At 46.8% G+C, this 23,623-nt stretch overlaps 2 protein-coding genes across 2 annotated transcripts in view; one reads left to right on the top strand and one right to left on the bottom strand.

The window, feature by feature from the left end:
* Window positions 1-23,623, bottom strand: part of NCKIPSD (NCK interacting protein with SH3 domain) — a gene marked incomplete in the record, with an annotated part of 558,334 nt that overhangs the window by 346,487 nt on the left and 188,224 nt on the right.
* Window positions 4,778-23,623, top strand: part of SLC25A20 (solute carrier family 25 member 20) — a gene marked incomplete at its 3' end in the record, with an annotated part of 43,036 nt that continues 24,190 nt past the window's right edge. The window contains 4 exon segments of the mRNA XM_073591840.1: window positions 4,778-5,013; window positions 17,132-17,224; window positions 20,135-20,262; window positions 23,448-23,538. Coding sequence (XP_073447941.1) covers window positions 4,909-5,013; window positions 17,132-17,224; window positions 20,135-20,262; window positions 23,448-23,538 — 417 coding nt within the window.

The raw sequence follows: 23,623 nt of genomic DNA, 5'->3' as shown, positions 1-23,623 counted from the left end.
TTTCCCTCAAAAACTTGGTCGAGCTGGAACCCAGAACTCTGTGAGGGGACCAGACCACTGGTCGACCGGCTGGTCCCTATCAGGTGACAGGTTCCCAAGAATTGGCAGTAAAGACCCATTCTGGTTCAAGGTGAGAACACTTCACAATCGTTTCAATTTGGTTAGAGGATAAGAATATTTATATCTAATATGCTTGCATTGTAAGAAACTGTATAAATTAGACCTGTATATTGTAATATTTTGAACATAAACCTGTATGTTATCAGCTGTTAATAAACCTGCATTGCTGAAGTTCTGCCTGGTTCGATACTTTACTATTCTACTTCAATAGCCACCCAATCTGCTTGATGGCACCCCTACTGGACATAAGATAAGAGCACATTTAAGAAAACAACCACCTAATTGTACAAAAAAGTGCACTTATGGGTGTGTCTCTTGTCCACCCTCCGAAGGAGTAGGACCTCCCCTCAAGCAAGGCTCCTGAAAGGGACAAGGCTCAAACAAGGTCCAAAAGGTCTGGCGGACCCCTCTCCTCATGGCCAGCCGAAGCTGACCATGAGTACTATGTGAGGGGCTCTCCCAAAGGGAGGCCTCACCAGTTCAGGGGAGGAAGTAACCTAATGGCCACCCATCCTTCACCTAGACTTCAAAGTAGGCCCAAAGGCCCACAGGCCCACACCCTTCATCCAAGTAAAAGAAACATAGACAAAAGTGCAAAGTGACAAAACAGTGGAGAAAAATAAATAAAATAAAATAAAAAGTGCCGGTGCAGGTGCACTGGCTAGGCCTTGCCACCTGGTAGTAAAATTTTAGCCAAAAGGCCTAGCCCATAGAAGGGCTGTGCAGAAAAAAAGCTAGTGATGTGGCCATGTGTCTTTTCACACCATGGGGTTCCCAAACCCAAGACCCCAGCCAAGAAGCTATTTGGCCTTCAGGGTAGTAAATGGAAACCATGGCTTCTATGGAGTAGGGCTTGGGAACCAAAAAGACTGTATAAAGTAGCCATACAGGTTGTGTTGAAAAGGGACTAAAGAAATCAAAAATCCCTCCAACCGAATCATTGCATGGCACAGTAGCTATTCCCATGTCTCATTCTATCACATATCCCAAAAATAAAACAATTATTCCTCATTTCAGGACAAGCAGGCGGAGCTATGCAAATCATTGCTTTGCGCCCCATTGGCCAGATGCGCCATACACCAGCTGTTCTGGACATGCAGCTGGCCAATGGGGCATAAAGCAGCGATTTTCATGGCTCTTTGGAGCTATAATGGGAGCGCTTAAACAACACTTCTTTTTATTTGTTTATCAGGCGATATCACTTAACAATCTATGGCGCCAAAAATGGGTGATTTTGCTCCTCTACGGCCAGTTATGAAAATGGGTACAAACATGCAAGAGAAGCCTCTAGATGTTTGCACTATATAAATCCTGTATAATACTTCTTTTTTTCTGTATAAGAAGTTTTTATTGTTTAAGAAGTAAAAGGTTTGCAGTCTCCAAGTGAAAGATACCCACACAGGGGATTTTAAATCCTGTATAAAATTAATAATAAATCACATGGCTATGCTCACACTCAGGTTTGAATGAGGACAAGACTGAGCCCATGTTGCATGAACCATTTGAACATGGTACTCTTGCAATCATTTGGATAGCCTCTGTAGTACCTATTTTAAGCCACAAGATGTCAGTCTTCTGGGTTAAATAATCCCCCAGTGTCATCAGCCCGGTCTCTGTGCTGGGAATGCGCTGTGAACATAAACTCATTGGAGCATATATGTGGCCCCACGGATAAAGACCCACTTCTGTGAGGCTGCATGTTTGCGTACAGCCATCAGGAAGAAGTAAGAAAATGTATTTTAAAAAAAGTACATTTATTACATTTTTGCATTTAAGCCGGGAATGCAGGGTGTTGCATTCACAATCATTGCATCATGGGTGCAACGAATAGACTCTTGCATTCTTTACTTTCAGACCCAGGACCGTGCAGAGGTGTGGACCTTCTGATAAGGTTGGAGGGTGGCACTTGTGTGTATAATAATTTTATATAAAAGGAAGTGTATAATATTATTAATAATAAATCACATGGCTATGATCACACTCAGGTTTGAATGGGGGCAAGACCCTTCAGGTCTGGTATGGATTTATGGTCCCCCCAAAAATCCATACCAGACCCTTATCCGAGCACGCAACCTGGCAGGCCGCAGGAAAAGAGGGGGGGACGAGACAGCGCCCCCCCTCCCGAACCGTACCAGGCCACATGCCCTCAACATTGGGAGGGTGCTTTGGGGTCCCCCCCAAAGCACCTTGTCCCCATGTTGATGAGGACAAGGGCCTCATCCCCACAACCCTTGCCCGGTGGTTGTGGGGGTCTGAGGTCGGGGGGCTTATCGGGATCTGGAAGCCCCCTTTAACAAGGGGACCCCCAGATCCCGGCCCCCCGTGTGAAATGGTAAGGGTACCCCTACCATTTCGCAAAAAAAGTGTCAAAAAATGTTAAAAATGACAAGAGACAGTTTTTGACAATTCCTTTATTTAAATGCTTCTTCTTTCTTCTATCTTCTTTCTTCTATGTTCTATCTTCCTTCGGTTTATTCCTCCATCAAAGCCACAGGGAAGTCCCCGTCAAGTCACCGTGCGTCAGAGGGGGCGGGGTCACCAGGTGGCCCCGCCCTCCGTTATTTAGGAACCGTCAGAAGACAAGAAGCGTCACACAGCGGGAGCCTCCTATCATGGATACGAAGCAGGCCGAGGACGAAGAAGGGAAGCAGATGCTGTGGAGGAAGATGCCGGACGAGAACACCGGAGCAAGAAGCAGAGGATCGGAGGAAGAAGAAGAAGAAGATGGAGGAAGAAACCGAAGGAAGATAGAAGAAAGAAGATAGAAGAAAGAAGATGGAAAAAAGAAGCATTTAAATAAAGGAATTGTCAAAAACTGTCTCTTGTCATTTTTAACATTTTTTACACTTTTTTGTGAAATGGTAGGGGTAAAGTACCCCTTTACCATTTCACACGAGGGGGGCGGGATCTTGGGGTCCCCTTGTTAAAGGGGGCTTCCAGATTCCGATAAGCCCCCCGCCCGCAGACCCCCACAACCACCGGGCAAGGGTTGTGGGGATGAGGCTCTTGTCCTCATCAACATGGGGACAAGGCGCTTTGGGGAGGACCCCAAAGCACCCTCCCAATGTTGAGGGCATGTGGCCTGGTACGGTTCAGGAGGGGGGGTGGCCGCTCTCTCGTCCCCCCCTCTTCTCCTGTGGCCTGCCAGGTTGCGTGCTCGGATAATAGTCTGGTATAGATTTTTGGGGGGACCCCACGCCATTTTTTAAAAATTTTGGCGCGGGGTTCCCCTTTCTGGTATGGATTTTGAGGGGGACCCCCACACCTTTTTTTTTTATTTTGGTGCGGGGTTCCCCTTAATATCCATACCAGACCTGAGTGGCCTGGTATGGAATTTAGGGGGACCCCCACGCCATTTTTAAACAAAAATTTTGGTTCGGGGTTCCCCTGTAGGGAATTCCCATGCCGTTTTTATCAATGAACTTTTATGTGTATTGTCGGACCGGCAATTCATTAATAGCCGCAAGTAGTTTTAAATGACTTTTTTTCCTTTGAAATGTCATTTTGCTGTCAGATTGTTCTAAACACGGGAAACAGGGCCGTTTTTAAAACTTTTTTTTGCATTGATCCATGTCCCCTGGGGCAGGACCCGGGTCCCCAAACACTTTTGATGACATTACCATGCATATAGGCCTTTAAAATTAGCACTTTTGATTTCTCCCATAGACTTTTAAAGGGTGTTCTGCAGCTTTCGAATTTGCCGCAAACACCCCAAACTGTTCGCTTGCGAACAGCCGAACGCTTGCGAAACGCTTGTGAACAGCTGAAGTTCGAGTTGAACATAAGTTCGACTCGAACTCGAAGCTCATCCCTACCCATCAGTGATGTACGTCAGTGCTGCCTTTCCATGCCCACCAGTGCCTGCTCATCAGTGCTGCCCATAAGTGCCGTCTATCAGTGCCACCCATCAGTGTCGCCAATCTGTCTAAACTATCACTGCCCATAAGTGCCGCCTATCAGAGCCACCCATCTGTGCCGCCTATCTCCCCCTCCCAGCAGTGACTCCTCAGCTCATCCTGCACCTCCTCCCTGCAGTGACTCCACAGCTTAGCTCCCCAGTGATCAGTAGCTCAGCTCCCCCTCCCAAAACTGACTGAGCAGCTCCCTTTCCTCCCAGCAGAGACTGAACAGATCAGCTCCCCCCTCCCAGCAGTGACTGAACAGATCTGCGCCCCCCTTCCAGCAGTGACTACCCAGCCCCCCTTTCTGCATTGATCCAGGGGCTCAGATCACATGATCATACAACTGACACTCTAATGTATTTTATCCCCAGTGACTTGTCACGTGACATGTGCAGCAATGAATATTCTATCTGATCAGTGTGTAAGGAATGATTATTGAAATATAAAGACAGCCAATCAGATCACAGATCCATGTCATGTGGTCACCAGAGCTCCGCCTGTCCAGGAAACAAGCCTGTATAATATATAATGAATGGTTGGGGCTGGGAAAGTTGCGGACTACACAAAAATGTCTCCTGTGTGCGGGACACTGAGAATACACAGAACTTACACTGTAGTGATGAGAACACGGACGTTTTACTCTAGAGAGGCGGGGTTTAGGGGAGATGAGTCCAGTTGATAGGTGGATATGACATTCACTCGGAAGATGAGGGCGGAAATGATTGATTGCGGCGCTGGTGATTGGTTAGGTGTTGTGTAGCAGCCTGTGCGGTGATTGGTCACCTCAGGGTAGTGTAGTAAGTAGGGTAAAGGTCAGCCGGGTAAACCTTGTCCGGGGAGAGAGCGGCTGTCATTCCCGGGCACACCGACCTCTCTCCGCCTCACCATGTCTGACACGCCGCAAGCCGTCAGCCCGCTCAAGAACTTCTTCGCCGGAGGGTTCGGCGGGGTGTGCCTGGTGTTCGCCGGACATCCTCTGGATACCATCAAGGTGAGACCACCGGGGGGCAATGCAGGGGTCTGTGGGGGAGGGGTCCTATGTAATAATGTGGGGGGAGGGTCCTGTGTAGTGTGGGGGTTCCATGTAATTGCAATAGGGGGTAGTGTGGGGAGGGGGACGCATGTAACAATAGGGGGTAGTTTGGGGTCCCTCCCATGTAATGATAGGGGGTAGTGTGTGGGGGGGGGGGGGGGAGAGGGGTCCTAGGATAGGGGTGTCCTGTGGGAGGAGGGTTGCCCCGGCTATGTTGGGGTGTCCTGTAGGAGGGGGGCTGCCCCCGCTATGTTGGGGTGTCCTGTAGGAGGAGGGCTGGCACGGCATTGTTGGGGTGTCCTGTAGGAGGAGGGCTGGCACGGCATTGTTGGGGTGTCCTGTAGGAGGAGGGCTGGCCCCGGCTATGTTGGGGTGTCCTGTAGGAGGAGGGCTGGCACGGCATTGTTGGGGTGTCCTGTAGGAGGAGGGCTGGCCCCGGCTATGTTGGGGTGTCCTGTAGGAGGAGGGCTGCCCCCGCTATGTTGGGGTGTCCTGTAGGAGGGGGGCTGCCCCCGCTATGTTGGGGTGTCCTGTAGGAGGGGGGCTGGCCCCGCTATGTTGGGGTGTCCTGTAGGAGGAGGGCTGGCCCCGCTATGTTGGGGTGTCCTGTAGGAGGGGGGCTGCCCCCGCTATGTTGGGGTGTCCTGTAGGAGGAGGGCTGGCACGGCATTGTTGGGGTGTCCTGTAGGAGGAGGGCTGGCCCCGGCTATGTTGGGGTGTCCTGTAGGAGGAGGGCTGGCACGGCATTGTTGGGGTGTCCTGTAGGAGGAGGGCTGGCCCCGGCTATGTTGGGGTGTCCTGTAGGAGGAGGGCTGCCCCCGCTATGTTGGGGTGTCCTGTAGGAGGAGGGCTGCCCCCGCATTGTTGGGGTGTCCTGTAGGAGGGGGGCTGCCCCGGCTATGTTGGGGTGTCCTGTAGGAGGAGGGCTGGCCCCGGCTATGTTGGGGTGTCCTGTAGGAGGAGGGCTGGCACGGCATTGTTGGGGTGTCCTGTAGGAGGAGGGCTGGCCCCGGCTATGTTGGGGTGTCCTGTAGGAGGAGGGCTGCCCCCGCTATGTTGGGGTGTCCTGTAGGAGGGGGGCTGGCACGGCATTGTTGGGGTGTCCTGTAGGAGGAGGGCTGGCACGGCATTGTTGGGGTGTCCTGTAGGAGGAGGGCTGGCCCCGGCTATGTTGGGGTGTCCTGTAGGAGGAGGGCTGGCACGGCATTGTTGGGGTGTCCTGTAGGAGGAGGGCTGGCCCCGGCTATGTTGGGGTGTCCTGTAGGAGGAGGGCTGCCCCCGCTATGTTGGGGTGTCCTGTAGGAGGAGGGCTGCCCCCGCATTGTTGGGGTGTCCTGTAGGAGGGGGGCTGCCCCGGCTATGTTGGGGTGTCCTGTAGGAGGAGGGCTGGCACGGCATTGTTGGGGTGTCCTGTAGGAGGAGGGCTGGCCCCGGCTATGTTGGGGTGTCCTGTAGGAGGAGGGCTGCCCCCGCTATGTTGGGGTGTCCTGTAGGAGGGGGGCTGCCCCCGCTATGTTGGGGTGTCCTGTAGGAGGAGGGCTGGCACGGCATTGTTGGGGTGTCCTGTAGGAGGAGGGCTGGCCCCGGCTATGTTGGGGTGTCCTGTAGGAGGAGGGCTGGCCCCGGCTATGTTGGGGTGTCCTGTAGGAGGAGGGCTGGCACGGCATTGTTGGGGTGTCCTGTAGGAGGGGGGCTGCCCCCGCTATGTTGGGGTGTCCTGTAGGAGGAGGGCTGGCACGGCATTGTTGGGGTGTCCTGTAGGAGGAGGGCTGGCCCCGGCTATGTTGGGGTGTCCTGTAGGAGGAGGGCTGGCACGGCATTGTTGGGGTGTCCTGTAGGAGGAGGGCTGGCACGGCATTGTTGGGGTGTCCTGTAGGAGGAGGGCTGGCACGGCATTGTTGGGGTGTCCTGTAGGAGGAAGGTTGTGCAAATGAAGTTGCCCAGAATGTGGAGGGCTGCCTTGGAACCATCAAAGTGCCTTGTAAGATTCAGCTGCTCAAGCGCGTTTAGGATGCACCATACATTGCTGGCTTCTCAGGTGGAATTGGGGTACCCCGTGGTATGTTGGCTGCTTAGGAAAAAGTTGGTCCTGCAGGCTGCTCAGGTGCCCCGTAGGGGGAGGGCTGCTCATGCAACGTTGGGGTGCCCCATGCTGCTCAGGTGAATGAAGGTGGTCTTGCAGGTAAAGGGGATGTGTAGGTGACCTGTAGGAGGGTTATCATTCAGGATTTATATAGCGCCAACAGTTTACACAGCTGTTCACAATATAAAGGGGGACAGTACAATTGCAATACAGAAGGAATAGGAGGGCCCTGCTCATGGAGCTTGCAATCTAAAGGGAGGGGGTGGTGGTACAAAAGGTAATGGCTCTAGGGAAAGATCTGATGGAGGTGGCTCTGGTACAGTTCTTATGTGGAGGTGGGGTAGACTTCGACCTGAATAAATGATTATCAAGGAACGCCTAAAGGCGGATAGGGTAGAAGCTGACCTGACATTTTTGGGACAGGGAGTTCCAGAGGATGGGAGAGGCTCTGGAGAAGTGCTGGAGGGCGAGCATAGGATGAGGTAACAAAGGAGATAGAGTAAGATGTCTTTGAGGGTTGTTCATGTAGTATCGGGGTGAGCCTGTCTAAGCCTTCCAGGGCCCATTAAGTTCTTCCAAAACCTTCCATGCCTCTGCGTTGGGGGCAACTGTAGTGGATGGGGTCTCCCAAGGAGGCTTTTGTTTTGCAGTATTAGGGGCTGTGGGTACACTGTTGGGGGCAATACGGGGGTCGTGAGGCTCTGCAGCAAGCTAGGGGGCTCTAGGGGAGGTTTGGCGGGGACTGAGACCTCAAAGGGGGCTTGGGGGCACCATTAGGGGTTGAGGGGAACTGTGGGCCACTATGGGAGCAGGGAGGCACTTGGGAAGATCGGGGGATCTGCAGCTAGCTGGAGGCCTGGCAAGAAGGAGACAGACGGCTTCAGCCTGGTGGTTGAGAACAAATTACTTACATTTCGATGCATGGGTCATTTTTCCCTCCTGGGGCTTGCATTTGGGCCGGGTGAGCGCGTTCTGGTTAATTACAGGCATATTTGGGGGTTTTAAAGCTCTGCAGCAAGCTAGGGGGCACTGAGGGCTCTTTGGAGGCACCATTAGGGATTAAAGGGGCACTGTGGGAGGTCAGGGAATCTGCAGCTAGCTGGAGGCCAGGGAAGAGGGATTATGGTGTGGGGTTGTTTTTCAGGGGTTGGGCTTGTCCCCTTAGTTCCAGTGAAGGGAACTCTTAAGGCGTCAGCATACCAAGACATTTTGGACAATTTCATGCTCCCAACTTTGTAGTAACAGATTGGGGATGGCCCCTTCCTGTTCCAACATGACTGCCCACCAGTGCACAAAGCAAGGTCCATAAAGACATGGCTGAGCAAGTTTGGGGTGGAGGAACTTTACTGGCCTGCACAGAGTCCTGACCTCAACTCGATGGAACACCTTTGGGATGAATTAGAGTGGAGACTGTGATCCAGGTTTTCTCATCCAACATCAGTGCCTGACCTCACAAATGCTCTTCTGGAAGAATGGTCAAACCTTCCAATAGACACACTCCTAAACCTTGTGGACAACCTTCTCAGAAGAGGTGAAGTTGTTATAGCTGCAAAGGGTGGGCCAACTCAATATTGAACCCTATGGACTAAGACTGGGATGCCATTGATGTTCATGTAAAGGCAGGCGTCCCAATACTTTTCGTAATATAGTGTACATATACTAGGGCCATATAGACAGGATCCAATTAACCTACCCTTTGGAGTGTGGGAGGAAACCCACGCAGGCACAGGGAGAACATGCCAAATGCAGATAGTGCCTCGGTTAGCATTTGAACCGACGACCCTAGTGCTGTCAGGCGGAAGTGCTAACCACTGTGCTGCCCATAGAAGAGAACAAGAAGGCCTGAACAGCCGCACACCGGAATGGATAAATCCGTCTTTTTATTCAAAATATAGGATCATGGGGTACACAAAACACGACTGTGGGGTGGTACAAGAATTACTGACGCGTTTCGCACTTACACCAAGTGCTTACTCATAGCTTGTGCCTCTACCATCATTGCTGTTCTAAATACTTGACCTCTGTGGGGGGTTTTTTCTCCTGAAGAAGCAGACTACTGTTCTGGGAAACGCGTCTAGAAATTCCTCCATCAACCAATTTAGATATAGGTATGAGGCTCCGTTCACACTTGTGCAATGCAGAATGCAAGCAAAATCGTGCATCCCCCCCCTATACACGTGCCGCTCCTGCATGCTGTGCTCTGCAGACGTTGCAAAAAAAATTTGATGGATGTTACCACCTCCAGGTGCAACGTACACGGTTGTGGTGCAGCATTTACGGAGTTGAGCCAGGCGGTGAGGCGGCAACCTATATCTCCTCCTGAAAAGTGATCAGCTGCTGATTGCTGCTTTTATAGGGGCAGCAAGGGGCTATGGTACCTGTGAAGGAGCCCTTAGATTGTACTTGACTGAAGAGACCAGCCTGACCTGATGAATGTTTGGAGGTTTATGTACAACCCAGAAAGTAACAGAGTAACTGGTGAATCCACCACCATGAAAATGATCACCTGAACTGCGGATGGGGGATGGAAGTATTTGCGAGCGTGCGGAACCCGTTCATTATCTGTGACCTAAGTGAAGCCGGTTCTACGCCTTCCCATAGCTTTGATCTTGCAGCTAAATTGACAGGAACAGCTGACCTGCATCTTGGCCCTCAAAGAACCAATTCTAAGGTGACCCCTGCAGTATGGCTTGTGCCCTGCCGGGGGCAGTCATGTGACTTTACACCTTGTAGTTAGTACATGTGGCTGCTTTACTGTTCTCTAGGTAAAAGGTGAAGGCTGCTAAATATCAGACTTGTCAACACATAGAAACCTATCTAAGATAAAAAGTGTGATTGCTCTGGATTTACTGCGGTGCTCAGACATCGGTTGCTTATCTGTAACCGGGTCATCTCTAGACTTCCGGGTTGGTCCCGAATCTATGAGATGGCCGGGCAGCAGATCTTCAATGATTGTTCTGTGGACTCATCAGGGAATTATAAATATGCAACGTTCTGTTCACCTGAGTGTTTGTACATGAAGCAAATGATCCTGGCACCAGACTATGGGCACCTTCACATCAGACCCATTGTGGGGTGTTGCCCAATGCATAGACATGGCACTAGAGCTGCACGATTCTGGCCAAAATGAGAATCGCGATTTTTTTGCTTAGAATAAAAAGATCACGATTCTCTCTCGATTCTCGCGACGTAAAATCTTTCATTAGCACCAAGTGGCCCCGAGATACGGGGCCTCAAAGTCGTGTCACAAAATGTCAACCACTTTTCTGCAGCAGAGAAGGACATTTTACAACCCGACTTTGGGGCCCCATATCTTCGGGCCACTTGGTGCTAGGAACTGGCACTACAACATATATAAAATTTGGGGTTCTTAGCACCAAGTGGCCCCGAGATGCGGGGCCCTAAAGTCGGGTCGCAAACATTTTATGACCCGAATTTGGGGCCCCATATCTTGGGGCCACTTGGTGCTAGGAACCCCAAATTTGGTATGCAAACACAGTTGAACTAGCTCTACAACATAACCAAATGTGAGGTTCCTAGCACTAAGTGGCCCCGAGATACGGGGCCCCAAATTCAGGTCACAAAATGTCAAGCACTTTTCTGCAGCAGCGAATGACATTTTGCGACCCGAATTTGGGGCACCATATCTTGGGGCCACTTGGTGCTAGGAACCCCAAATTTGGTGTGCACACAGTCGAACTAGCTCTACAACATATCCAAATTTGGGGTTCCTAGCATCAAGTGGCCCCGAGATACGGGGCCCCAAAGTCGTGTCACAAAATGTGAAGCACTTTTCTGCAGCAGAGAATGACCTTTTGCGACCCGACTTTGGGGACCCGTACCTCGGGGCCACTTAGTGCTAGGAACCCCAATTTTGGATATGTTGTAGTGTTCCACTGTGTTAGCACACCAAATCTGGGGTTCTTAGCACCAAGTGGCCCTGAGATACGGGGCCCCAAATGTGGGTCACAAAATGTCATGCTCTGCAGACGCTTCTAGACGCAAACGCGGTAAAACGCCGCTAAACGCGGCATGCAAACGTGGCAAAACGGGCCTTTCTAAATGCTGGTTTCAGCTTTTTAAAACATGTGTTCAGCAGAGTTTGCACCGGCGTCTCGTGTGCATGAAGCCTAATTGTGCAGCTCTACATGGCACAAAAAAAAAAAAAAGTGCTTAACCTCCATGGTGGTATGATTATGTCAAATTTTTGATGCTCAAAGTGGTACAATTGTTTTGCATGAAAATTTGGCGTTTTATATTGTAGACCTGTAATTCTTAGGAATAACACACTTATATATCTGTCCAAACGAGTCTAGTAGACAGCCCTGGGTATGATGAAATTTGAAACGCGAAATCATAAATTATAATATAACTATAAATAAATATAACCAACTAATAATAAAAAATATTCATTAATGTAATCAAATCAAAAACTAAGAAATTTGCTCAGTTGCAGAATTGTCGCTGTCGTTTACTTTCAGTGTTTTGGTGACGAATTTCCCCACAAATCCCTATCGCTCAATTCTGCGAGTGATTCTAATTTTCTTATCGCTGTTTTTCTAGCTGGTTTGAAGCCGCTTTTGATGTAAAGGGACACTTTTTGGTTGCTATGGACAATCTCCAGTTTCCAGGCAGAAAGAACAATATATATATATTATAAAACTGCATGCAGGATACTGGACAGACCACTAGGGACAAAAGGGAGGTGACATTATTTGATACAGTAATGTAATCTGTAAGATTATAGTGTACTGTATGTATTGTGTGTGTTTCACTTTTTGAATTTGGCGCCGTTCTCCGTCCCCATGTCTTGCAACACTTGCAGGGAATGGAGCTCGGCACTGTGATGTATCGAGGGGAGACATTGCAGGATCCAGAGGACAAGGTAAGTAACTGTACCTGGATCCTGCGATGCAATCCCGAGTGTGGCTCGGGGGTTATCGCTTTTGGTACTGAAAATTCCCCCCCTCCCGAGCCACACTCGGGAATACCGCCAGGGACGTTAAGGCGTCTTTCTCACTTGTGCGACTTTGTCTTGGGACTGCAAAGTCACATGACAAGTCCTACCCCATGATTTCCAACGAGTACCGTTCATATCTGTGCGACTTCAGAGTAGTCCCTGTACTACTTATGTCCGACTTTGATGCGAGTTGAGGTCCATAGACCTCAAGTTTACATAGACATTCCCTGAAATCGTGGCAAAATCATGTGACTTTGCAGTCGCGGTGGTGTGAAAGGGGCCTTGGCTAAAAGTTTATGATAAATAGTATAATGTCATTCTAAAATGAATATTCTCCTGTGCTGCCCTTATGTGGCTTTGTAACTGGTAGAGCTGCAAAATTAATCGTCAAGAATCGTTATCTCGATCTTGACTTAAGTGTTTCACAATTTTTTCTATGCAAAGAATTCTCTCTGCTCTTCTGAAGCCACAGTCCTCAAAAGAAAGGAAGAGAAAAACCGGACAGTCTGCCAAGAATCAAAACATTCTTTATCAGTTTAACTTAAGTGTAAACATTGTAACAATTTGTCAATGGAATAGACTTTGTGTGTAAGTGAAAAAAGTTTAACCACTAAGCCTTTTTCTGACATTTGTTAGTTTCAAGTTAAAATCTTCTTTTTTTTTTTTTTTTTTTGCTAGAAAATTACTTGGAACCCCCAAATATATATATATATATATATATATATATATATATATATATATATATATATATATATATATATATATATATATATATATATATATATATATATATATATATATATATATATATATATATATATTAGTAGGCACACTAGAGAATAAAATGGTGGTTGTTGCAATATTTTATGTCACACTGTATTTGTGCATCGGTCTTTCAAATGCAATTTTTTTTTTTTTTAAATTACTTTAATGAATTAAACAAAAAAAAAACTAACCAGTAATGGTAGCCCATTTTTTTTTTTTTTTTTTTTGTATAACGTGAAAGATTTTACTTCGCAAGAATCATGATCCTTTTTATTCTAAGCAAAAAAAATTGTGATTCTCATTTTGGCCAGAATCGTGCAGCTCTACTAATTTGGTCCTTTATAATTGAGCTGCTGCTGCAAACACAAATGTGTTCCCACAGTTTTGATATAAATAAATGCAATACATTTATTCGTTGCTAAATTGATTGTTTTATCCTTTATTGCATTGCAGATGCCACTTGATATTTGTATTTATGTTATCAGATTGGTGTTCAACAGTTATACTATTGAAAAAGTAATAATTGAAATTCTCCACATTTTGTCATGTTGCAACCAAAAATGTAAATGTATTTTATGTGATAGACCAACACAAAGTGGCACATAATTGTGACGTGGAAGGAAAATGATAAATGGTTTTCAAATTTTTTTTTTTTTACAAATATGTGAAAAGTGTGGTGTGCATTTGTATTCAGCCCCCTTTACTCTGATACCCCTAACTACGATCTAGTGGAACCAATTGCCGTCAGAAGTTGCCTAATTAATAAATAGAGTCCACCTCTGTGTAATTTAATCTCAGTATAAATGCAGCTGTTCTGTGAAGCCCTCAGGGGTTTGTTGGAGAACCTTAGGCTACTTTCACGCTGAAAGCGCCCAACGTTAGCGGTAAAGCGCCACAGGTTTTGGCGCTTTACCGTCGTTTTTAGCTGCACTTTTTGGCCACTAGTGGGGTGCTTTTAACCCCCGCTAGCAGCCGAAGAAAGGGTTAAAAGCGCCCATGTTACGGCGCTGCTGAATCACTTTGCAGATGCTTCGGCAGTGCTGCCCATTCATTTCAATGGGCAGGGAATTTTGGGAGCGGTGTATACACCGCTCCCAAACTGCCCCAAAGATACTGCTTGCGGCACTTTTTTTTTTTTTCCATCTTGCAAGAGCACTGCCCCAGTGTGAAAGCACTCGGGCTTTCACTCTGGGGAGGCATGAGAGGTGCTTTTCAGTCGCTAAAAAAAAAAATATCCCAAGCTTTGAAGATCTCACAGAGCACTGTTCAATCCATCATCTGAAAATGGAAAGAGTATGGCACAACTGCAAACCTACCAAGACATGGCCGTCCACCTAACTGACAGGCCGGGCAAGGAGAGCATTCATCAGAGAAGCAGCCAAGAGGTCCATGGTAACTCTGGAGGAGCTGCAGAGATCCACAGCTCAGGTGGGAGAATCTGTCCACAGGACAACTATTAGTCGTGCTCTCCACAAATCTGGCCTTTAGGCTCCTTTCACACTGAGGCAGGGGCGGCGTCGGCGGTAAAGCGCCACTATTGTAAGCGGCGCTTTACCGTCGGTATTCGGCCGCTAGCGGGGCGGTTTTACCCCCGCTAGCGGCCGAGAAAGGGTTATAAACCACCGTAAAGTGCCTCTGCAGAGGCGCTTTGTCGGCGGTATAGCCGCGCCGTCCCATTGATTTCAATGGGCAGGAGCGGTATACACTCCGCTCCTTCACCGCTCCGAAGATGCTGCTGGCAGGACTTTTTTTACCGTCCTGCTAGCGCACCGCTCCAGTGTGAAAGCCCTCGGGGCTTTCACACTGGAATCAAAGCAGCGGCACTTTCGGGTCGGTTTGTAGGCGCTATTAGCGCAATAGCTATACCGCCGACAAAGCGCCTCTGCAGAGGCACTTTACGGTGGTTTATAACCCTTTCTCGGCCGCTAGCGGGGGTAAAACCGCCCCGCTAGCGGCCGAGAAAGGGTTATAAACCACCGTAAAGTGCCTCTGCAGAGGCGCTTTGTCGGCGGTATAGCCGCGCCGTCCCATTGATTTCAATGGGCAGGAGCGGTATACACTCCGCTCCTTCACCGCTCCGAAGATGCTGCTGGCAGGACTTTTTTTACCGTCCTGCTAGCGCACCGCTCCAGTGTGAAAGCCCTCGGGGCTTTCACACTGGAATCAAAGCAGCGGCACTTTCGGGTCGGTTTGTAGGCGCTATTAGCGCAATAGCGCCTGCAAACCGCCCCAGTGTGAAAGGACCCTAATGGAAGAGTGGCAAGAAGAAAGACATTGTTGAAAGAAAGCCATAAGAAGTCAGTTTGTGAGAAGCCATGTGGAGGACACAGCAAACATGTGGAAGAAGGTGCTCTGGTCAGATGAGACCAAAAGTGAACTTTTTGGCCTAAAAGCAAATAGCTATGTGTGGGGGAAAACTAACACTGCACATCAACCTGAACACACCATCCCCACCGTGAAACATGGCGGTGGCAGCATCATGTTGTGGGGATGCTTTTCTTCAGCAGGGACAGGGAAGCTGGTCAGAATTAATGGGAAGATGGAGCCAAATACAGGGAAATCTTAGAAGAAAACCTGTTAGAGTCTGCAAAAGACTTGAGACTGGGGTGGAGGTTCACCTTCCAGCAGGACAACGACCCGAAACATACAGCCAGAGCTACAATGGAATGGTTGAGATCAAAGCATATTCATGTGTTAGAATGGCCCAGTCACAGTCCAGACCTAAATCCAATTGAGAATCTGTGGCAAGACTTGAAAATTGCTGTTCACAGACGCTCTCCATCCAATCTGACAGAGCTTGAGATATTTTGGAAAGAAGAATGGGCAAATATTTCACTCTCTAGATGTGCAAAGCTGGTAGAGACATCCCCAAAAAGACTTGAAGCTGTAATTGCAGTGAAAGGAGGTTCTACAAAGTATTGACTCAGGGGGGCGCCATACAAATGTACCCCCCACACTTTTCACATATTTATAATTTTCCTTCCAATTCCCAATTATGTGCAACTTTGTGTTGGTCTATCACATAAAATCCCAATAAAATACCAGGGCTGAAACAACTAATCGATTATGAAAATAGTTGTCAACTATTTTCATAATCGATTAATCGGCCAGCCGCTTATTTGGCCTGCATACAGAATGCATTATTTGTTTACATATCAGGAAATACAGTGCAGCACACATACAGCTCAGTACACCATCCATACATGTCAGGAATTGCCTGAGAACATGTGAATGTGTGAGGAGCAATGCCTCATGGGACATGTAGTCCTGGGCAGGAAGTGAGTGGGTCTAAAAGCAGAAGTTTTTTTACCTTGCTATAGGGGCACTCTATACTATAATTTGCAGCTTGCTATTGGGGCACTCTAAAGGCAGGAGGAGCCAGAGGCATCGGTGGGGGACCCCAGAAGAGAAGAATCGGGTCTGCTCTGTGCAAAACCATTACACAGAGCAGGTAAGTGTACCATGTTTGTTTTAAAAAAAAAAATGACTTTAAAGACTGTGCAGGGAAGATCAGCATCTAAACCCAGAGAAGGTGGAGGCTGATAGACCGGAGGTAATAGAAGGCATTACTATTACATTTAAAGTAAACTTTTACATGGGGGCAGGGCACATAACGTGGGGGCAGGGCACATAACGTGGGGGCAGGGCACATAACGTGGGGGCAGGGCACATAACGTGGGGGCAGGGCACATTACATGTGCCCCAGTGTGAATGGGGTCTAAATAAAAAATGTGATCTCTGAGTCTGATGATATTTACCAGATTCAACCTGCAATAGTATATACAGTATATATCTCTTCTGTCTGTTATTCTCAGAGTGGATTAGAGATTTTGCTCCCTAATCATATAGTTGATTATTTATATTTACCACTGCATATAGATTTTGAAGAATAAATTGCCTTTTTTTTTAAACTTTACATATTAAATTATACACCACACTTTTTTTTTAAGGTTATTATCCAATTAATCGGCCAACTAATCGATTATGAAAATAATCGTTAGTTGCAGCCCTATACAATACATTTACGGTTTTGGTTGTAACATGACAAAATGTGGAACATTTCAAGGGGTGTGAATACTTTTTCATGGCACTGTATATTGTACCTATTTATTTTGACTATTTCCATTGCAACACACACTTCTTTATAAATAAATAGTCTACATTTTCCAGGTGTGAGGGGACCAAAGCAATTACTTTGATGCCTGGGGTTTTGTTTTAATAATATGTTATTTCACATTTTTTGTAATAACTTATTTCCTTTTTTACAGGTTCGAATTCAAACCCAACCAAAACCAACACCAGGAATCCCAGCAGTATACGCCGGGACCTTCGACTGCTTTAAAAAAACACTTGTCAATGAGGTGAGCCGGTTTGTTTGCCAGTAATTCTATTCTGGTAATTTTAACATAAATATGGCGCAGTGTCCTTAGCATTACAGTAGTAGGAAACTTCGTACTACCGCTTGTACCTACAGGTAATCTTGGAATAAGGCTGTAGGTACTGTGAATATCTCCCAAACGTGTACGGTTTAGGAGATTTTCAGACTGAATTCAGCCAATGACCTCATCGGCACATGCACTATGAAGGTCCGGCTTACCGTGCCGAACCTTCAGAGCCCTTGCCGGAAACGGCGGCTCTCACGTGCATGTACAGGAGTGACGCCATCGCGGCTCTGGCCAGTCACATAGCCGAAGCTTGCGAACCCGGAAAACAGGCAGAGGGAACATTTCAGCCCTCTCAGCATTAACTTTACAGCGCTGGAGGGCTTCATTCCAAGGTGAGTATTGCATAATGTGCTAGTATGCAATGCATACTGGCACATTATGCCATTGCCTTGCAGGTGTTTTTCTAAAAAAAAAAAAAAAAAATTTTACAACTGCTTTAAAGTGGTTGTAAGGGCCAGTTCACACCACATGCAGTTGAGTTTTTTTTTTTTTTTTTTTTTCTGCATAAAAAAACGCATGGAAAGTAGGTTTATATGGTTTCCAATGGCATAGTTCACACCAGTGTGGTCAGTTCTAGGGCTTTCCAGTTTCAGAAAAAAAAAGTCGAACATGCTGCATTTTTACTGCACTGGATTGTACTGGAACGTGGTAAAAGACATCAAAAACGCACTGGAACATATCAAAAAAAGCAGCGGACCCCAGTACAGTGAAAAGAAAAAAAGCACCTGGAATGCATCCAAAATCGCACCAAAAACGTGTTAAAAATGCACATGCAGAAATGCATCCGGAACGGATCTGGAGTGCAATCCTAAGGGCTGGTTCACACCATAGAAACGCAGTCCGGATGCATATAATGTGTGTATGTATATGTATGTGTGTGTATATATATATATATATATATATATATATATATATATATATATATATATATATATATATATATATATATATATATATATATATATATATATACATACATACATACATACATACATACATACATACATACATATCTCTCCTGTTTACGCAGATTCAATTTACAACAGATAAAAAAACATTCATCAAGGCAGCACTACATATACAGACAAGTTCCCGCTGTCACGAGTGTGCTATCATAACCATGTATATAAGGGTAAAGTCCACAGAGTAATCGTTGCAAACTGTGTGATCACTTCACATTAAAAGGTGTACTGAAGTCCAAAAAACAGGAAGAGTGCTTGATTATATCCTAGATATAGCTATTTCACCATCACCTCCACACGTGTATAACTGGGGGGGGGGGGGGGGGGTAAAACATCCCCCTATGAATCGGACACTCACCAGACTGTGCTGGGTAACAGGCACAGAACACCAGATCTTAATTTCAATTCTACTGGATAGTTAATCACGGATCCTGTTGCAGCCAGGAGGACGGGACACCCGCTAATGAGCTCATTCACATAAAGAGAAAAAACTCCATAGCGTAATCCCGTTTCAAATAGGTTTTTTAAATAAAAATTCCCCCCCCTTATTGGACATGCACTTACAAAAATGCAGACTAAAAAGGCATATGACATAGGCAATAGTACCGATGGGGATCATAGAGGTGTTTCCTGCCACTTACAGCTCAGATTTCCAAATATCAGGGAGATCCCCCAAAAGACGTGCTTGCGTTACTGTTGGTTGTCGTATAGCCCCAACTGCCGCGTTTCGTCATCTGAGACATCATCTGAGGGTGTGGCGACACAACATACCGTTATATAGACTCACCAATTTGCAATCTGTTAACCCCTTCCGTCATACCGCTTCTATACACATGCTTTAGCTGCTAGCTTTTAAAATTAGGACACTTACCTGTCCTGGAATCCAGCGATGTCGGCACTGCAGCGAATGGTTCCATCAGCTGTCTGGTTCTGCCGCCGTTGCTGGTAAGGAAACCCTACTGCACATGCGCGAAGCGCACTGCACTCTTACTGGCCAAGCAGAGGGGGGGGGGGGAGGGTGCTCCCCCGAAAGGTGCCAAAACTGGGAACCTGTTACATGAGGCTTGTAGAGTTATTGTCAAGGTTATTATCCTACCAGTGATGGCCAACCTTGGCACCCCAGATGTTTTGGAACTACACTGCAGAGTGCATGAGCATCATGGGAAATGTAGTTCCAAAACATCTGTGGTGCCAAGGTTCGCCATCACTGCATCAATGTTCACTCTACAGACTGCTGAGATCCAAGGGTCGCATATCAAATACCAAATGTCTGCAGACTGGGCACCAGGGCCTTACAGGCAGCTACAAAGATCATTTAGTGTCATTCTGCCAGCTCTGCCTAGTGGTGTTGGCCCTGGAATTTTACAGGCACCATCGAATGAGGGGACTAATCAGCCACTGACCAGGGAATCCGTATCGACCTCTTTAGGAACCCTAATGCTGGCCGAGATTTGAAACATGTATGGGCAGGCTGACTGTACCCTAGTCAATCCATCCATCCACTTGGATACAACCTGCATTTTGGAGTTGTAGCCGAGAAGGCTCCCTGCACACCCCCCCCCCCCCCCCACACACACACACCACCAAGAGAAAACAATAGTTCCATGGGAGGAATTCCCCCATTAACACTGACTGTGTTAAAGGGAGAATCATGCGATTTTTCATTTTTTTTCCTGCAATCCGTGGTTGAAGGAAAAAAAAATCGCATCCTAGCTGCTCTATACTGTTTGTTATCCTTCTATGCAGTTTATTAGCACATTCAGGAGTTGTCTACCTTTTCAGTTTCTCTCCATGCTAACAGACCGTAAAAAGCAACTGCCCTTTAACCATCGAGGTATCATGCTTATTGCTTTGTATGTTGCAGGGCGTCAAGGGTCTCTACAAAGGAATGGCGGCGCCCATTATCGGTGTGACTCCCATGTTCGCTGTCTGTTTTTTTGGATTCGGCTTAGGAAAAAAGCTTCAGCAAAAACACCCGGAGGATGTATTAACGTAAGTGCTGTACACAGAACATTCTGTAGATCTCTGCACCTTTTAGACTCCAGACAAAAATGTCCCTCTCTAGATGTGCAAAGCTGGTAGAGACATCCCCAAAAAGACTTGCAGATGTAATTGCAGTGAAAGGCGGTTCTACAAAGTATTGACTCAGGGGGGTGCCATACAAATGTACCCCACACTTTTCACATATTTATTTGTAAAAAAATTTGGAAACCATTTATCATTTTCCTTCCACTTCACAATTATGTTCTGCTTTGTGTTGGTCTATCACATAAAATCCCAATAAAATACATTTACGTTTTTGGTTGTAACATAACAAAATGTGAAAAAAGGGATATGAATAATTTTTCAAGGCACTGTAAAGACAAACTATTTTTTTTTTTTTTTTTCCATTTTGGATAGAGCGGAGAGGGGATAGAACCCTCTGCCGGGTTTTTATTGCTGTCTGTGCCCCCCGTTAATGAAATTCACCCCCTCTATTTGTCCTGCCTACCATTATCATTGAAAGTAAAAGAAGAAGATGAGGACACTAGTTCTGGAGACCTGGGGGTCTCCAAGAAATTTCCTTAATTTGCAGGGATTTCTTCTCGCTTCCTGGTTTTAAGAATGGGACCGGAAGTGAAGGGAAATCTCCCCAATGGGGCACAGATGGGGGGGTGGGGAGATGAACCAACAGAGGGTTTAACCCTCCTGTTACTACATCCAAAATGAAGAAAAAAAGTTTTGCCTATAGTTCTACTTTAACGTGAGTCTAAAAGTTTTTTCACCTTTAATGCACGATGCATACTGGAACATTAAGCCATTGCCTTGCAGGTGTTTAACCACATCTGCAGTTTACAACTGCTTTAGATGTAACAAAATTTCCAATGGTATTTTTAACAGTCCAAAGGACAACTAATAGTTAATTGTTAGGGTTTACCTACACTTACTATAGAGAATAAAGAAACAATGTGCAAAACCAATACACATTCACTTTTAAGTGTTCTGCATTGTGTTAATATGTAAGGGGTAGAGTTGGCCTTTAATGTATTGATTTATTGGGTTGCCCCTTTGTCATGTGCTAACTAACCTGCTCTTTTATACAGCAAGTACTGGAGGGAGATATTGCTGCAGGCCTTGCCCCCTGAGGTGTGTGTGCCCAGCAGTGTACATTGACATGGTGTAAGTGTTATCGTACCTCGGTCAGTGTGTCACCCATCCTCCCATTGTTCCCAAACCTTCTGACGAAGTCTGACGCCAATGCAGTACTATGTTAATGTATTATGCTAGCCACACATGCGTCAGTTTTTTTTTGTTTTTTTTTGTTTTTATTCTTCCATCCGATCGAAATGTTTCTGTATCCAGGGTACCCTCCATTCCCTCCATTGGCCACCCATGTCTTTTTGTTTGTGGATCCAATCAAATTTTGATAGAGAACAGCAATCACTGTTGAAATACCCTGGGGTTCCTCCTGAGGTTGCTGGGTTAGGAGGGGGAACCCGAGGTTCCTCTAGACGGTTGCTGGGGAGGAGGAGACCTGAGGTTCCTCTAGATCAGTGGTTGTCAACTCTTGTCCTCAGGACCCACCAACAGGCCAGATTTTAAGTATTACCTTGGGGAGATACAGACTAGAATACTGCAATCACTGAGCAGCAAATGATATCACCTGTGATGTATTTCAGTTATCTTGCAAACCTGGCCTGTTAGTGGGTCCTGAGGACAGGAGTTGAGAACCACTGCTCTAGAGTTTGGGGGACCCGAGGTTCCTCCTATAGCAGTGGTCTCCAAACCGTGACCCAGGGGCCAGATACTGCACTTTGCTTGCGTTTATCCGGCCCTTGGGGCAATATCCTTTTGATACCAACAATGGGGCATAGCTTCCCCATTGACACCAATGATGGGGCATAAAATCCTCCCAATGACACCAACAGTTCCTCCCAGTGACACCAAGGATAGGGCATTATTCTTCTCATCCAATGACACCAACGATGGGGCGCAATTCCTCCCACTGACTCAAAGATGGGGCATTGTTTACTCCTACTGAGGCTGGGACATTTTCTACTTCCAATGGCCACAGTTTGGAGACCCCTGCTTTAGAGGTTGCTGGGGGGGGGGGACCTTGGGGTTCCTCTAGAGGTTGCTGCGGGGGGAAGCCTGGTATTCCTTTAGACGTTGCTTGGGGTTCCTCTAGAGGTTGCTGCGGGGGGAAGCCTGGTATTCCTTTAGACGTTGCTTGGGGTTCCTCTAGAGGTTGCTGCGGGGGGAAGCCTGGTATTCCTTTAGACGTTGCTTGGGGTTCCTCTAGAGGTTGCTGGGGGAGGAAGCCTGGTATTCCTCTAGATGTTGCTTGAGGTATCTCTAGAGGTTGATAGAGGGGAGACCCTGAGGTTCCTCCATAAGTTACTGGGGCTTCCTTGAAAAGAACGACTATCAACGAACCCTTACCCACCTTTGCAGGAACCTATTAAGTAAACCATATTTAGCAGGAACCCCAGAGCTTGATTATTAAGTAAGCCCCATTCTTTACTCTTTTATATCACACTCTCTACATCCTACAGATCACTTTACCACACCATAAACTACAGGTCTAATAATTTAAGTGGTGGCTCCCGGAGACCTAAAAACTATTTCAGGGTTCCCTCTGGAATAAAAAGATTTGAGAAAGGCTTGGTCCAGTGTGTAGAAGCTGCCAGCCAAGTGTCCATATACTCCATCGTCCTACCACTAGTCTACCATTGAATGATAATTTTGTATTGTTGTTAACATATAATGGACCTCCAGGGTTCCAGCAACTTTAACCTACTTTCTTTAGGAATTAAAGCTTGACAGAGGACATAACCCCTCCCTACTCTGTCCAAATCTTAAAGGGCACTTTAAGGCCACATTCACACTTGAGAATGGGCCTAACATTGATTACATGCAAGAACCCCAACAGGAGGAAGCCCCATTGAAAGCAATGGGAGGCTGCCAGCTCCTGCAGCTAATTATGGCCGCTCACATATAATTGCGAATGCAGCGATCTCCTGCATCAAAAACAGCCAGAACTTTTTCAACGTGATTGTGGAGGATTTTTCTTAAATTTGATTGGATCAGTCTGAAGTTTTAGACCCTTTACATTAGGCAGGTCCATCCTGCCTCTCTATCTCTCTCTCCTTTATACATCTAAGTATATATATTTTTTTATATATCTCGTTTTGAAGGTATCCACAGCTATTTGCAGCAGGGATGCTGTCGGGAGTTTTCACCACTGGTATCATGGCCCCCGGGGAGAGGATTAAGTGTCTATTACAGGTAAGGACACAGACAGACGTAAGCGATTCCTTAGATCTTGTACTTGTTGTTTTAGTTTCTAAGATATGCATGTGACACATCTTAA

The sequence above is a fragment of the Aquarana catesbeiana genome, linkage group LG07 (assembly GCF_042186555.1).
Source record: "Aquarana catesbeiana isolate 2022-GZ linkage group LG07, ASM4218655v1, whole genome shotgun sequence".
Lineage (NCBI taxonomy): Eukaryota > Metazoa > Chordata > Amphibia > Anura > Ranidae > Aquarana > Aquarana catesbeiana.
This window is presented reverse-complemented; position numbering and strand designations above follow the sequence as displayed.